Source organism: Melanostigma gelatinosum (assembly GCF_949748355.1).
Source record: "Melanostigma gelatinosum genome assembly, chromosome: 1".
Taxonomy (NCBI): domain Eukaryota; kingdom Metazoa; phylum Chordata; class Actinopteri; order Perciformes; family Zoarcidae; genus Melanostigma; species Melanostigma gelatinosum.
In genome coordinates, this window is record NC_136634.1 from 27,861,083 (window position 1) to 27,876,470 (window position 15,388).

General features: G+C 42.5%; 2 protein-coding genes across 3 annotated transcripts in view; one reads left to right on the plus strand and one right to left on the minus strand.

The window, feature by feature from the left end:
• LOC306777583 (dynein axonemal assembly factor 4-like) overlaps positions 1-4,724 on the minus strand; it is a 26,921-nt gene extending 22,197 nt beyond the window's left edge. The window contains exon 1 of one of the 2 annotated variants that reach the window (XM_079268745.1): positions 4,599-4,724. Coding sequence is in view for 1 of the 2 variants with exons in the window: in XM_079268746.1 (XP_079124872.1) it covers positions 4,599-4,625 (27 nt within the window). In the remaining variant the exon portion in view is untranslated. The remainder of the gene's footprint in view (positions 1-4,598) is intronic. The other variant, XM_079268746.1, reaches the window with a different exon arrangement.
• The window catches only part of LOC306777572 (aminopeptidase N-like), a gene marked incomplete at its 5' end in the record, with an annotated part of 24,437 nt that extends 9,049 nt beyond the window's left edge, over positions 1-15,388 (plus strand). The window contains 13 exons of the mRNA XM_079268735.1: positions 134-199; positions 660-725; positions 851-1,023; positions 1,417-1,493; positions 7,204-7,337; positions 7,413-7,468; positions 7,692-7,839; positions 7,970-8,061; positions 12,447-12,554; positions 12,672-12,839; positions 12,951-13,091; positions 14,052-14,133; positions 15,097-15,388. Coding sequence (XP_079124861.1) covers positions 134-199; positions 660-725; positions 851-1,023; positions 1,417-1,493; positions 7,204-7,337; positions 7,413-7,468; positions 7,692-7,839; positions 7,970-8,061; positions 12,447-12,554; positions 12,672-12,839; positions 12,951-13,091; positions 14,052-14,133; positions 15,097-15,246 — 1,461 coding nt within the window. The 3' untranslated portion in view covers positions 15,247-15,388. The remainder of the gene's footprint in view (positions 1-133; positions 200-659; positions 726-850; positions 1,024-1,416; positions 1,494-7,203; positions 7,338-7,412; positions 7,469-7,691; positions 7,840-7,969; positions 8,062-12,446; positions 12,555-12,671; positions 12,840-12,950; positions 13,092-14,051; positions 14,134-15,096) is intronic.

Below are 15,388 nucleotides of genomic sequence, written 5' to 3' on the forward strand. Positions count from 1 at the left end.
CTCATACAGAACACTTTGTCCATCTCTGATCCTAACATCAAACAATTTAGGTTATGCATTTAATTTATCTGACAGATAAATCTATCTTTCAATGATGTTTAAAAGCATTTGAAATGTGTTTGCTCATTCTCAGGGAGCATCTGTTCTGAGGATGTTGTCGGACTTCCTAACTGAAGAAGTCTTCACAATGGGACTACGGGTATTGACTTCATGGAGACGTACAATCCAATATTTACCTGAAAGAATCCCTCATGCTACTGTGAAGCGTATTCCCCTTTTGTTTGACACAGTAAATAATCTGTTCTGGATGCACCCTTGACAGGGTTTGAGTAGACATGGTCTTGACAAATACATTTTTTATTAGAAACATGGTAGTGTGCATCTGATGACTTAGAAAAAATCAGAAAAAGCAAGTTATTACAGAATTTCAACCACCACGGTCCAGCCCAGTCAGTGGGGCGATGTTCCTCAAACATGGCCTGAAAACATAACCATCAATCTGTCAGTAATTGTAATTCAGTCAAACAACTCACCTTAAAAGGGTTATTGTCTGAATGAAAAATATATATAATTTGAAATGCTGTGTGAGCAGCAAAGCTTTCAGTTAGAAACGACACCAAAGTAAAAATAACACATTTTTTTCTCTGTCCAACCTGCAGACCTATCTGGGTGAATTTGCATTTGGGAATGCAAACTACACAGACCTATTGAATCATCTGCAGATGGTATGTTCATCTCTATGGACTTTCAAGTTTTGAATATTAAGCTAATGTGTTAACCAAAAGGATAAGTACCTGCAAACCTTCTGCTGGCTGTTACTTCATTTCTTCTTGTTTGTCTGCTTCCACAGGCTGTCATTGCTAATGGCACTCAACTTCCTAACACTGTCCAAAATATCATGAGCACGTGGATCCTGCAGATGGGCTTTCCTGTGGTTACCATAAATACCACGACTGGGGTTGTGTCCCAGCAGCACTTTCTCTTGGATCCAGACTCGGAGGTCACTGCTGTATCTCCCTTCAAGTATGTGCACTGCCTTTCTTCCATACTTCCCTTCCACTTGACCAATGAATTATGTATTTCTTGTCGTTTTCTTGCTGCTATATACCATTACATCTGCAGTATAGGACTCAACTCAATTTGCTATACTTCGCTGCTACTCCTGCTTATATTACTAAACTAGTATTACCACTACATTTATAGTAGTACTGCTATCTTCAATACTATTATAAATTCTAGTATTGTCACAAAACAATTATGGAACTGAGACTTTTTTTCGACTCATAAATTCCTAATCATTTTTCATTTGAATATCATTATGATGAAAGGTGATAGAGTCCAGTTTTTGAAAGGCAAAGAAAAGAAAAGAAGAAGAATCTATATGTAGATGAAATGAAACCATTGTTTGTCCTGCAGCTATGAATGGATTGTTCCAATCAAGTGGATGAAAACTAAAGTTATCCAGGAACCGCAATGGCTGAAGAATAAATCAGGTAAGATGTACAGACACCAACAATAACATGCTGCTTTTGTGCTGACAAATGAATCGATTTCTGCTCACAGTAAGTGGAAAAAACAAACATTTTTGGAAATAAATGCAAAGTAACTGCATGCCTTAGTTGATGGTCAAGACAAGTCAGATTTAAGGACTTTAGAAACACCTTTTTCTCTATTTGACTGATTCAACTATCAGTCAAAATAATGCAATGCAGCAGTAGAAACACAACACTAAGCAGCAGACAGAGGATCGAAAAAAAGAACTAGCTACATAACCTAACCAAGCCTGGCAAGAAGAACAAACCTTAAACACACAGAAGATGAGGAAAACCCCTACGATGAGTGGGTGGGCCAAGCTATTGTTCATGACTGTATTGTATCTATGTGTCTGACAAATATGGTTTTTAAATACAGATCCAGAAATAACATTCAAAACAAAGTGTATTATTGACTGTAAGGTGCAGCAATATACTCGCTATATAGCTTTTAATCTAAAACAGCCTGTTGGGACTTCAGCAAGCCAAGGGGCACTGCCGAGGTGCTATTGAGCAAGGCATTGAACTCCTAACTGCTTGGAGCGCCGACTGGCAGCCCCATCGCCATCCACAACTACTGGATGTCGGCATGTAATGGAAAATAAAGTACTCTCTCTATTAAGCTGACTCTTTTATCCAAAATGACTTACAAGAATTGTATTCCCCTCTGTGGAGACAACCCGAAAATGAAAGCATCATGGAAGTACATCAACTTTGTCAAACAAGCTTTCTGATAAAAGCTGTTAACATTTCATCAGGAGAGACTTAATTAGATTTGAACAGTAATGTATTGCACTTGCATCAGAAGTGAATCGTGCAAAGTCTTTGACAGTTGGACTTGATCCTGAAGTAGGATAATAGAGGGATCGTGATGCTGAGGTCAGATAAGGCAGAATCTCCCCGGAGTCCAGATACTGGTGGTGGTGGTGATGAAGGGAGTTGCTGCAATCTGATGATGAGTGAGGAGCATGACTGTGATGCTGACTGGAGGTGACGGGGGTGGAGGAGGGTCAGATCTGATTATGTTGAAATGACAACTGACAGCAGCAGAGAGGAGAAGACTTTTAAAGTTTGACAGCAACGATGTGATTGGCTTCAAGAAAGCGTTCAGAATCTGGTTTGTTAATTTAAAGTGAACGCCCATAATCAGCTGATGGAGTAGTGACAGGGAGAGAGACTGAGAGATTATCAATGCAAAGGAGTGTACAGAAAGTCTTCCTGACTGAACTTATGCTAACGCGTCATGTCTGAGGATTTTACAACTCTAAATGCTTCAGAAACAGAAGGTCTTCAAAATCTGAGTTGATATTTGACCTGCCAAATAACAGTAGTCAAACTTTGTTCCTTTGTTATGCATTTAATACTCGATGTATCTCTTTACTGGGCTTGTATAAAGGCAATAAAGTAATCCATGAACATGAGATATGACTTTACAGTTCTGCACTGTGGAGGTGGGATGTTGGCTCTGTGCCGGGTACCGTGTTGTCTTCTTGTTTCTTAACACTACAGGCTGTTTGTACTCGCTCCGGGGTTTGGGAGAATAATGTAAGGAAGAGCGCGTTGAGCATGATGGTCTCTGTGCATGCTCATAGCTCGAGTGCCATCTGTGGAGGGTCTACACTACAGTGCCAAGTGCAAGCATGAGCAAAGCTTAAACAGTCCTGTGCGTAGACGTGTCCTGTTATGCTATGTGTGGCCAAACGTGGACTAACTGTTTTATCAGCGCACAACAACGCCACCCTAGGAGTTGCACCTAGAGATTCACTTTCCCCTGATCTGTATCAGGGTACCAAAGACACTCAGGTTCATTATACAAATGAGCAGGAGACGTGGTTCCAATACAAAATTATCTTTATTCTGCTACACAATGCACTGGTTACAGTTTATACACGAAATCTAAGAGAGCCGTTTATACATTTAAAAAGAGGAGGACTGCGGCTTACCAGTGGCGAGGTGGACCAGCGCAGGTGAGGATCCCAAAAGAGGAGGCACCCCGATCACCCGTGTACACAACACTCACACACACAACCACACGTGAGGGTCTCAACCCGGGGCACACCAAACGACACAGCACACCAAGGGAGACACCACCACCTGGAAGCACCAACCCCACCACCTTGGCTTAGCAGCTCCTACTCGGACAAAGAACACAATTATAAAAAGGCTCTGGTTCTTAAGAAAGGAAACAAAACAAAAATAAGCAAAAAGGAAAACAACAATAGTTCGGGTTGGCTGATCAGCCACGGGGGGTGATCAGTAACCCAATCTATACACACTAAAAGCTAAAGTGGGCCTTCACATCCGTTGGTCAGAATACAAGAAGTGAATGGCTCAGGCTAAAAAGAGGTGGTTCATTAAAACAAGGGTGCTGCTAACAACAGCACAAGACAGGGGCGCAGTGCTGATAACAGCAGCGTCAGACTCTGTAGGCGACACAGCGCAGGTCAAAGTACACCAATCCCGTAGGCCAACGCAGTTAGTTGAACCAAGGCCATAGACAAAACACCGGTACACAAAACAGCAGCGTCCTTAATTTACGCAGGGTTAGCTGTAGCCGCAGCTCTGGCAGCGTTCCGCTTGAACCCAACCAAAAGTCCCCTGTAATACGGGATAGCAAAAAATGAATAAAAGGATAATTAACACAAAGTATATAAACTAACAGAATAAAATCACCTTACCGATCAGGCAATGTGCGTCGGCTCCAGAAGGGGGGGAGGAGGGCATGTAGCGTAGCTACCGGCAGCTATACAAGCAAAGCACTGTCACTAACAGAACACGAGTATATTTAAATCAGGACCCAATCGAGACTCACCGACAGCTCCGCAGGTGAATCACCTGTGCAGGACGAGGGGAGCCCCAGAGATAGTCTGCACAGCGGCGGATGTCCAGCAAACCGGAAGCGGGACACGCGTTTGACGTCAGGAGGGAGCAGAGGGGATCCCTGGCGCATTTATGCGATGCCCGCCCACTGCGATTGGCCCGGTAATTAAAGGGACACCGATGCTCCCTTCTGCTACATATGCTAATGCCAAGTTCAACAGTCATGTAGAGAGGGATGTTACTTACAGTGCCATTGGTTTTGGATGGATACATCAGTCTGCGAATGCAGTCTTTGCTGTGCTGTGTTCCGATGGTGCAGATTGAAGAAAACGGGTCGCTCCAGTCTTCCTTTGTTCTCCCTGCAGAGTGTAGTTATGTCTGCGCTAACTTGCTTGTTGCTCCTGTTGTTTACAGTCAGTGTGCAGACTGTGTCGTAGCTGCTACTAAACTTGTTTGCTCACTGTTAGCAAACCTTAGACAACGAAGGCCGTATTCAGGCAGGCTGCGTTGCTGCAGGAAAGGATTCCGGTGCGTAGTGTAGTCTGCCGATTGCTGGGCGGCGGTTATGCATCACCCAGTGACATCATGGGTCCTACCAGTGCCGGCTGGTCAATAGAGGGCGCTAGGGCGCCGCCCCACCTTGAGCCACAACAATTAATATAAAATAAATAACAATAATAATAAACTATACAAATTGTCAATATTTGTGTTTTAGAAATATGCAATCACCCAGTAATATGTGTAAAATATGATATCTGTGGTAAATATATGCTTTTCCTGCACATCCTCTCCGCCTGTCTGCACGTCTCAGCTGGCTGGTCTATGAAGCAGTTTATCCAATTGCTGATTAAATGTGTGACATACAATTTAGCCAATCAGCATCCTCAAATTGATTCAGCTGGGGGCAGAATCGATTCTGCCCCCAGCTGCGCGTTCCCGTCCGGACTAGTCTCTACAGGCGAGCGCGAGCACTGCTCCTCCAAGAGCCGTTTGAGAGGAGAACTTTGAGGACAACCTTCAGGCCAAAGAGCTGATATAAGATCAGCCTGACCTCACAATCAGACAGCAGACTAGCGGGAAAGGGAAGCAGTACATCCTGGGGTACTTCTGGCCCGATACGGGGCTACTTACTGACTCAGCTCTCTATTAAAAGATTGTCGAGCTGGTGTTCTTGCGAGGGAACTCGCCTGGCTCTGCTAACTGCCGTTACTCCCGACGTCTACCCTGCTTCCTCCGGTCTGAGTGCACTCGGTCGAGGGGCCACCCTGACCCCGGGCGCTCCCACCAGTCGCGTCGGTTATGGCAGCGTCCCTCTTCTGGATCCGTGCTCTTGGTAAATGCCAGGTTAGGTTTTAACGGCTAGGATTACTTCTAAAACCGTAAGGGATTGTTAAGTGGATTCGGTCTCCAGGATAACCTTACAGAACTCAGTTGTTAGACATACAATGGATTTAACTTTTTAATGCCACGAGGAACTTTTACTACTTGAGCAAATAAATGCACTTGAGAAATTTACTTTAAATGCAGATTAGATATTTATTGCAGGTTATATTTAGTTAGTTAGCAAGGGTTAAGCTACAGCTCACATAAAATGTTACTACACTTGATTCGTTACTTTAATTTTCTTCTTAGATTATACTCATTAGTTTTAGATGCCGAGACGGCTCGGTTGGAGCTTGATTTTCAATGGTGCGATTAAAAGGTTATTTTGGCGTTGTTAGGAGCGAAGGTCCGGCCAGACCCTCGGTCCTCCAGCTCCCGCAGCAGAGTCCGTTCAACAGTCCTCAAAGCTCAGTACAAAGTCTTTCTAGGACTGCCGCGTTCCTCCGTTGTTCAGTTGTTAAACTCGAGCAGTGGGGAGAGGAAAATCTCCATCTTTCAATCTTTGTCCACGAACAGCGGTCTTCTTTCCGTGAACAGAGACGAAGTCCTCGAATACTTCAGTTGCGATCGTCCGTATCTTGTCAGAGCGTCTGGACGGCTCGTGTAGAAATCCCAGCCTGCATATCGCAAGCATCTCCTTTTATCCTTGATTTGGGCTGTCTGTTCCCCCCCCCCCCCCTCCTATTGTGAACACATGATCTTTATCCCACCCATATGTGTGTGTGCTTATGTATGGAAAGTACCGGAGTTCTCCTCTTGCTTCTATGAGTCATCTCTTGCAACAGACTTTGCTGCCGCGTGTCTGTTTTTCCGACCTACGCCCAAAACATCTGTTCCTGACTCACTTGTTTCTGGAAGGTTCCATATTTCCCCAAAACCTCTTTCATACACACACTTTTCATGTCTCAACTCTATTGCACAGATCATTATTATAATCCGTTTTTATATTTGTTAAATCACTCTATGCATTAAACATTTGTTATATAATGATCATAAACCTTATCTTTCGATTACACTTTAACTATTGATTTCTGAGTATATGCTTCGTGCTTTTATATCCTGACTTTCCCCTGAACGTGTATGCATGTTTTCGAGGTAGCTCTCGTGATCTCAACTCTTCTCGACAACGCACATTCCACATAAACATATATTTACAAATCCGAACAAGGTCTGGAATCTACAGGTAGCCTGCAGACCACATCTAACAGGACGTAACTGTTTCTTTGTCTTCCTGTGTATTCTTCGAAGGCAGCTGCAAACTGTCCGATTTGACCGCAGTTTGTTTTTAACATCCCCTGCTGCTGCCGCCTGCTGTCATCCCCTTTCCAGGCGAGGTGCAGTTCATCTCCAATGAGCCTGTTGAATCCACGAGCGAGAATTCTTGGAAACTGAGTTCAATGGCTCAGCCACCAATTTGAGTGCTAAGTGCCAACAACGATAATGACTCCAACCTCTTTTTCTTCTCTAGCCACAAACAATGAGATGAAGTTATCAGGGGCTGACTGGGTTCTGGCCAACCTCGACGTGGTGGGTTACTACAGAGTCAACTATGACACGGACAACTGGAACAGACTCGTAGATAATCTGAGAACCGATCATCAGGTATGTTTTAGGTTAACTTAGAGAAATGTGTGATCTCTGCTTTCCTGTGACAGGATAATGCTCTTGTTTTTCAAGCTTATTCCAGTTATCAACAGAGCTCAGTTGGTGGATGATGCCTTCAACCTAGCCAGGTAAGTCCTGTTATTATATGAGAATACATAGATGGTGTCAGTAATTGAGAGAATGATCATGTGCAGTACTGAGATGTAGAAAAAAGAAATCTAAATGATGTGTTACCTTCAGTAAAGCAGAAAGACTTATAGACTATTAAAGATGGTCCAAGCAAAAACACCATTTAACACTAGGTCGATGTTGGATATCCCATTCATTTTTACAATTGTGTAACCCCAAAAGAGCAAAGATCATCTCTACAGTCCTGGCCCTTGAGACCACCCAGTACCTGAACGAGGAGAGAGATTACATGCCCTGGGAGTCAGCCCTGAGCAACCTGGACTTCTTCTACCTGATGTTTGACCGCAGTGAGGTTTATGGTCCCATGCAGGTATGCTTCCTTCAGCCCAACATATCAGCATAAAGAGCAAAAGAGCAAAAACACAAATGAATTACTTCTATGATTCCAATCTTCATTGAATGATGAAATGTCCTGAGCTCTGTCTTGCTTTCTTTTGTAGGATTATCTGAGGAAGCAGGTCACCCCTCTGTTTGAATACTACAAGAACATGACTCTCAACTGGAGCAAAGTCCCTGACGGACACATGGACCAGTGAGTATTGGAAAACACAGGCATTTACTGTCCCGGAGATCATACTTCTTAAGAGAGGCAATAACTAAATATGACATTTGCAAACTAGCAAGTTAAACATTAAAGAACAGCGTTAGAGGTTGCAGCAACATTGAAGATCTCCAGCTCTTGAGCAACCATATCTGTAGTTCACTGCAGATTTACAGTTATGCAGTTATACAGTTACTCATGCTACTTTGGTAAACCATGTTCGTATAACTTTATTAACATTAGTCCCTTGTCAAATCTATCTGGCTTTAAACTATCCTATTCTAAACTTGCAAGCATTCACCGGCTAGTGTTGTGTTTGCTTTTAGTAGTTAATGTTAACAACAACTGTCTATCTATCAGGAGCGAGGAGTGGTAGATGGGTAAAAAAAACACAGGATGTTCATCCAAGAGACTGATGCTCGTGTCCCATGCCAAAGTTAAAGTAAACGTTGACATTTTGTCATCAGTCACTAGTCACGTGACTTGCTAGTCCCTTGACTATTTTCACGATTAGACGGAGTCTTCAGTCACTTGGTAGCAGTGGGGGGGGCTGTGTATTTTATACCTGGGCCTTCACTGCTGTCGTACTACAGTTGAACCTCCTCCTAATAACCTCATTATGACACCACAGCTACGGTTATCATTTGTTTCGTGTAAAAATGAAGCTCAACACCTATAAATACTAACTGCAGAGTGCAGATACATGAACATGCGCATGATGGGATTTTGCGTCATTAACGGACAATGCATATCGTAAAATCAATCAGCAAAACTGCAGCAAAACACGCATTTCACCGCACACTAAAGAGCACGGGCCATTCAAATATTATTCACATCAGAGGGAACAATATACACCATAGACACATGAACACAGGAGTAACGCTGCTCTCACTCCCTCCAGGAAATACACCAAACCGTAGTTCTTGTTACTAACGGATTTATATTTATATTAAAGCTACTGCAGATGTTAAAACAAAAGCAGTTCACTTACCAGAGCTGCTGATACTATTTAAAGACAAAGTCCATCCTCCTTTCTTTGTTAACAAAGAGTTTAATCTCACGGTTGTTCAGATCATCCGTGTGTTTTAGTTCCAGTAAGAAGTCCTTCTCCATTCATGGACGCCAGTGAAGACAGTGGAGCCTCCTCAGTTGTATTTCTTGAATACGTTTTAATGCATTTGAGGCTGAAAATGTCCGCTCGACAGATGCTGCATTCACACCAAACACGTCGCGAATTCATCGCGCCGCATATTCGCGTCCATCGCGACGCCGGTCAAAACGCCGGGGACCATTTGTGTTCATGTGTGAATCGCGCGAATCGCACAAATCGCGCTGGACGCGCCGGAGAGGGGGCGTCATGTCTGGTTCATAATATTGTCCAGAGGAGCTCCATGGATTTTATCGAGATGTATTCACTGTGTCTAGCAAGCCACACAAGTCCCTGTTTACTACAGCTGTACACACACACATGTACACATAGTTTGGTCCGGTCTCTATTGATATGAGGTATCGTAGAGCTCTGGGTGAACACAGACGGCTACAGTGTTTATTTCCTGATTCAACAATGGCAGGAAGTCACTGATAACAGGGGGAGCAACTCAACACTGAAAGGCTATCGCGCCACAGCGTCACGCGACTATTTCGCAGAAGTTCAAATATTTCAACTCGCGCGCGATTTGGCGTTTGACGCGGATTCGCGTCCATCACGCCGCAAATTCGCGTCCATCGCGACGCGCTATCGCAGATTCGCACCGCGACAGTCTCATCGCGTCTGTGCATAGACTTTGTATGTAATCTAGATGCGCGAATCATTCGCAACACGTTTGGTGTGAACGCAGCAAGAGGCAGCAGATATTGGGATTGTCACCGCCCAACATATCAGATTTTTTAACCTAGAGACAACATAGGGGCTGAATCTGATTGGATAAAAGCTCTACTTAAAACAAGCTGTCCTGGAAGCAGAGCAACAGAGGAAGACAGGAGCTGTGCAATGAGAAAATAAGATCATGTAAAAAATTATTAGAACACATGTAGTGTATTTATGAAAAATGACGGCCCACCACTGTCTGGTAGTGACGTTAGTCTTTAGTCACTTAGTAGTGACGTGATTCTTTAGTCACTTAGTAGTGACGTTAGTCTTTAGTCACTTAGTAGTGACGTGAGTCTTTAGTCACTTAGTAGTGACGTTAGTCTTTTGTCACTTAGTAGTGACGTGAGTCTTTAGTCACTTAGTAGTGACGTGAGTCTTTAGTCACATAGTAGTGACGTGAGTCTTTAGTCACTTAGTAGTGACGTTAGTCTTTAGTCACTTAGTAGTGACGTTAGTCTTTAGTCACTTAGTAGTGACGTGAGTCTTTAGTCACTTAGTAGTGACGTTAGTCTTTAGTCACTTAGTAGTGACGTGAGTCTTTAGTCACTTAGTAGTGACGTGAGTCTTTAGTCACTTAGTAGTGACGTTAGTCTTTAGTCACTTAGTAGTGACGTGAGTCTTTAGTCACTTAGTAGTGACGTGAGTCTTCAGTCACTTAGTAGTGACGTGAGTCTTTAGTCACTTAGTAGTGACGTTAGTCTTTAGTCACTTAGTAGTGACGTGAGTCTTTAGTCACTTAGTAGTGACGTTAGTCTTTAGTCACTTAGTAGTGACGTTAGTCTTTAGTCACTTAGTAGTGACGTGAGTCTTTAGTCACTTAGTAGTGACGTGAGTCTTCAGTCACTTAGTAGTGACGTTAGTCTTTAGTCACTTGGTAGTGACGTTAGTCTTTAGTCACTTAGTAGTGACGTGAGTCTTTAATCACTTGGTAGTGACGTTAGTCTTTAGTCACCTAGTAGTGACGTGAGTCTTCAGTCACTTGGTAGTGACGTTAGTCTTTAGTCACTTAGTAGTGACGTGAGTCTTTAGTCACTTGGTAGTGACGTGAGTCTTTAGTCACTTAGTAGTGACGTGAGTCTTTAGTCACTTGGTAGTGACGTGAGTCTTTAGTCACTTAGTAGTGACGTGAGTTTTTAGTCACTTGGTAGTGACGTTAGTCTTTAGTCACCTGGTAGTGACGTGAGTCTTCAGTCACTTGGTAGTGACGTTAGTCTTTAGTCACTTGGTAGTGACGTGAGTCTTTAGTCACTTAGTAGTGACGTGAGTCTTTAGTCACTTGGTAGTGACGTGAGTCTTCAGTCACTTAGTAGTGACGTTAGTCTTTAGTCACTTAGTAGTGACGTGAGTCTTCAGTCACTTAGTAGTGACGTTAGTCTTTAGTCACTTAGTAGTGACGTGAGTCTTCAGTCACTTAGTAGTGACGTGAGTCTTCAGTCACTTAGTAGTGACGTTAGTCTTTAGTCACTGAGTAGTGACGTGAGTCTTCAGTCACTTAGTAGTGACGTTAGTCTTTAGTCACTTAGTAGTGACGTTAGTCCTTAGTCACTTAGTAGTGACGTGAGTCTTCAGTCACTTAGTAGTGACGTTAGTCTTTAGTCACTTAGTAGTGACGTGAGTCTTTAGTCACTTAGTAGTGACGTGAGTCTTCAGTCACTTAGTAGTGACGTTAGTCTTTAGTCACTTAGTAGTGACGTTAGTCTTTAGTCACTGAGTAGTGACGTTAGTCTTTAGTCACTGAGTAGTGACGTTAGTCTTCAGTCACTTAGTAGTGACGTTAGTCTTTAGTCACTGAGTAGTGACGTTAGTCTTCAGTCACTTAGTAGTGACGTTAGTCTTCAGTCACTTAGTAGTGACGTTAGTCTTCAGTCACTTAGTAGTGACGTTAGTCTTCAGTCACTTAGTAGTGATGTTAGTCTTTAGTCACTTAGTAGTGACGTTAGTCTTCAGTCACTTAGTAGTGATGTTAGTCTTTAGTCACTTAGTAGTGACGTTAGTCTTTAGTCACTTAGTAGTGACGTTAGTCTTTAGTCACTGAGTAGTGACGTTAGTCTTTAGTCACTGAGTAGTGACGTTAGTCTTCAGTCACTTAGTAGTGACGTGAGTCTTCAGTCACTTAGTAGTGATGTTAGTCTTCAGTCACTTAGTAGTGACGTTAGTCTTCAGTCACTTAGTAGTGACGTTACTCTTTAGTCACTTAGTAGTGACGTGAGTCTTCAGTCACAGCCTTTTCCTAAACCAAACTAAGTTGTTTTGTTGCCTGGACCTAACTTCCTGTTAAGAGGGAAGTTTATTTATCAAGGACACTATACATGTAACTAACGTATATTGACATGCCATCATGTTGAAAATGTACACGAGAGGAGTACCTAGTGCTTTGATCTAGTATTTGATGAGTTTGGAGTGAGAATGTGTTGCAGTTGCTAGTATTCTTGCTACCTGTATTTGATGAATGCGTATTCAACCTGACTCTGTCCCTGTGCATCATCCTTGTTTCTCCGTACTGCAGGTATAACCAGGTGAATGCTATTAGCCTGGCTTGCAGGACAGGCCTTGAGGAGTGCCAAAATCTGGCCAAGACATGGTTCAATCAGTGGATGAACACTAATGAGAACAAGTGAGTGTATCCTCTCCCATTATGTGACATATTGTAGTTTCACTGATTTAATGATTCTTAACTGAATTTTTAGAGCTTTCTGTCCATCAACTATGTTGTACTGCCATCTTGTTTCAGGATCCACCCCAACCTGCGCTCCACTGTGTACTGTAATGCCATTGCAGCAGGTGGCGCTAAAGAGTGGGAGTTTGCTTGGTCACAGTTTGGTAATGCCACCATTGCTACTGAAGCTGAAAAACTCCGCTCTGCCCTGGCCTGCACGAAGGAACCCTGGCTGCTCAACAGGTCTGCTCACAGACAGCTTGTTAATACTGTAATACAGTGTACATCAGCGTATAACTGGCAATTACTGACTAGTACACACTTATATACTCTATTCTACTTTTACCCTTTCAGGTATCTGGAGTACACTCTGGATCCAGACATTATCCGAAAGCAGGATGCCACCTCCACTATCGTTTACATTGCTAACAATGTGGCTGGACAGTCTCTGGCGTGGGACTTTGTCAGGGCTCGATGGTCATACATTTTCACGGAGTGAGTACAACTCAGTACTTTTCAGTTGCAAACATCACTTTATTCCCATAAAACTTTATTCCCACGTGTCAATTTTAATGGCGCTAAAGTAGGCTTTATGGTTCTGAGTGAAAGGCAGTTTTGAATGCGGATAGGCTGAAGGATGTGTTAGGTAACATGTCTCTCTGACCTCTGATAGTCACATGCCCATGAAGCACAGCCACATAATAAAATATCAATCGTCACATAATCACTGAACAACAGGTAGGCAGTTTTACATTCAGGTTTATTATCAGCGATAGCTTTTATTGACGAGCATACTCGGTGTAATTCAAGCTCTGCCTCAGATGACCTTTGTTCTTCTCTCCTCATAAACCACGCACCCCCCCCCCCCCCCCCAGAGTTTGTAAGTAGGCTTTAGTGTACCCGAGTCGAATACTAAATGTAAAACAGAGCTATGACATTCCTTAAAAGTTTTAAGCCAAAAACACAACAACTCCCACACCAGACAACGCCGTGATAGAAACCTGTCAATCACAGTAGCCCCGCCCTAAAGCATCCCCTGCTTTATGGTCTGTTTGACTCTAAATGGACCATAATGTACTAAATGAACATCATGCTGTATTGAAGAAGACTTGAAACTAGAGATTGAGACCATAAACTCATGTTTACAATGTTTACTGAGGGAATAAATCAAGAGAGAAGTAGAGTCATTTTCTCATACAACCAGAGGAGTCGCCCCCTGCTGGACACTAGAGGGACATTAGAGCACTTTAAGACACTTCAGCATTAACTTCACTTTTTAGAACCGGAGGTTGTCTGAGATGTGTAACAAGTGTTTTGGTTGCATAGGTACATTTTGCAAAGACTACATTTCTGAAGAGTTTGGAAAAGTACATTCAGTATGAAGAAATATGTTTCACCAAAAGCTTTGATTTGCATACAAATTTACTTAATTATCTGTCATGTCTTGACTCACAGGTATGGTGGTGGATCATTCTCCTTCTCCAACCTCATCAACGGAGTCACCAAGCGCTTTTCCACTGACTTTGAGCTTCAGCAGGTTAGATGTTCTCTACCTTTTTGTCCACATTGTTTCTTTGAAATGGGTTATTTCATCTAGAATCAAACACATTTTTATCGATATTTTGAGGGATTTTTCAAGTTGAAGTGTCGAGATTGTGGTCTGCCTGGTACATTTTGTTACGTTATACGAGCATGTAGATTCAGCATATGTGACCAATAATCCTGAGTCTCACTTTAGTGGAATTTCTTTGTTTTATGGGTCGGTCGTTTAGTTCAAGGTCCTACTAGTTCGTTTAAGGTCAGTGAAACCCAAAGTTGTTTTTTACAAAATTCGATTGATAGTTTTAACTCAGCAAACGGAACTAGGCATGGCACTTCTGTCAGCCTTTGAAATTATTACATTAAATTTGCATGATAAAACAAAGCTAGGAATTTTTGTATGTCTAAATGTGTGAGCACAGTTTAAATGTGGCCATAGCAAATAATAAAGATAATTATTTACATCAATGAGATTAATATATCAGTAGATATTGATTAAAACTGCATCAAAATGATGAAAAAGGCGTTAAAGTTACTATCAGAAGTAATTAAACGATATTACAATAGATCCAGGTGAATAGTATTCAATAAATATATTTCGACATAAATTGATGTTAAACAGTTTTGCTGAGCCATGTGACATCACTGTGCTAATGCTGTGCTGAGCCCACTGACATTACCAATTTAAAAAAAAATTGCCTTTTCTGATTGATTGTAAAAATACTCGAAGTTTCAAACTGTCCCTAAATCAAGTCAAGTACCAAGTACCTACCATGATGTCCTCACTCACACTGGCCTATGAGACATCTGACACTGTTCCTACGTCTGTGTTTAGGACACTTTCTGACCCGTGTCACAAACCAGCGTGATCCTGTGTTGTTATTTGCTGCTGACTCACCTCAGAGAGCTGCACCATCTCCTCTAACAACTCTCACCTGTGTTTCTGTCTTGTTTGTGACAGCTGAAGCAGTTCAAGGCAGACAACAGTGTGGTGGGTTTTGGCTCCGGGACGCTGGCAGTGGATCAGTCCATTGAGAGAACCATCAGCAACATGAAATGGATCACAGAGAACAAGCAGAATGTTCTGAATTGGTTTGATGATGCCGTGTAGCTCTGTATATACTTGTAAGACATGCAACTTAAAGACTTCAACGAAATGAATTAGACCAGAATGTGCTTGCTGAATCTTTGATGTAGCTGTTTGGTTAAACTGAAAAGAAGAAAATGATTCCTTGAAAGTAGAGCTACGTAGA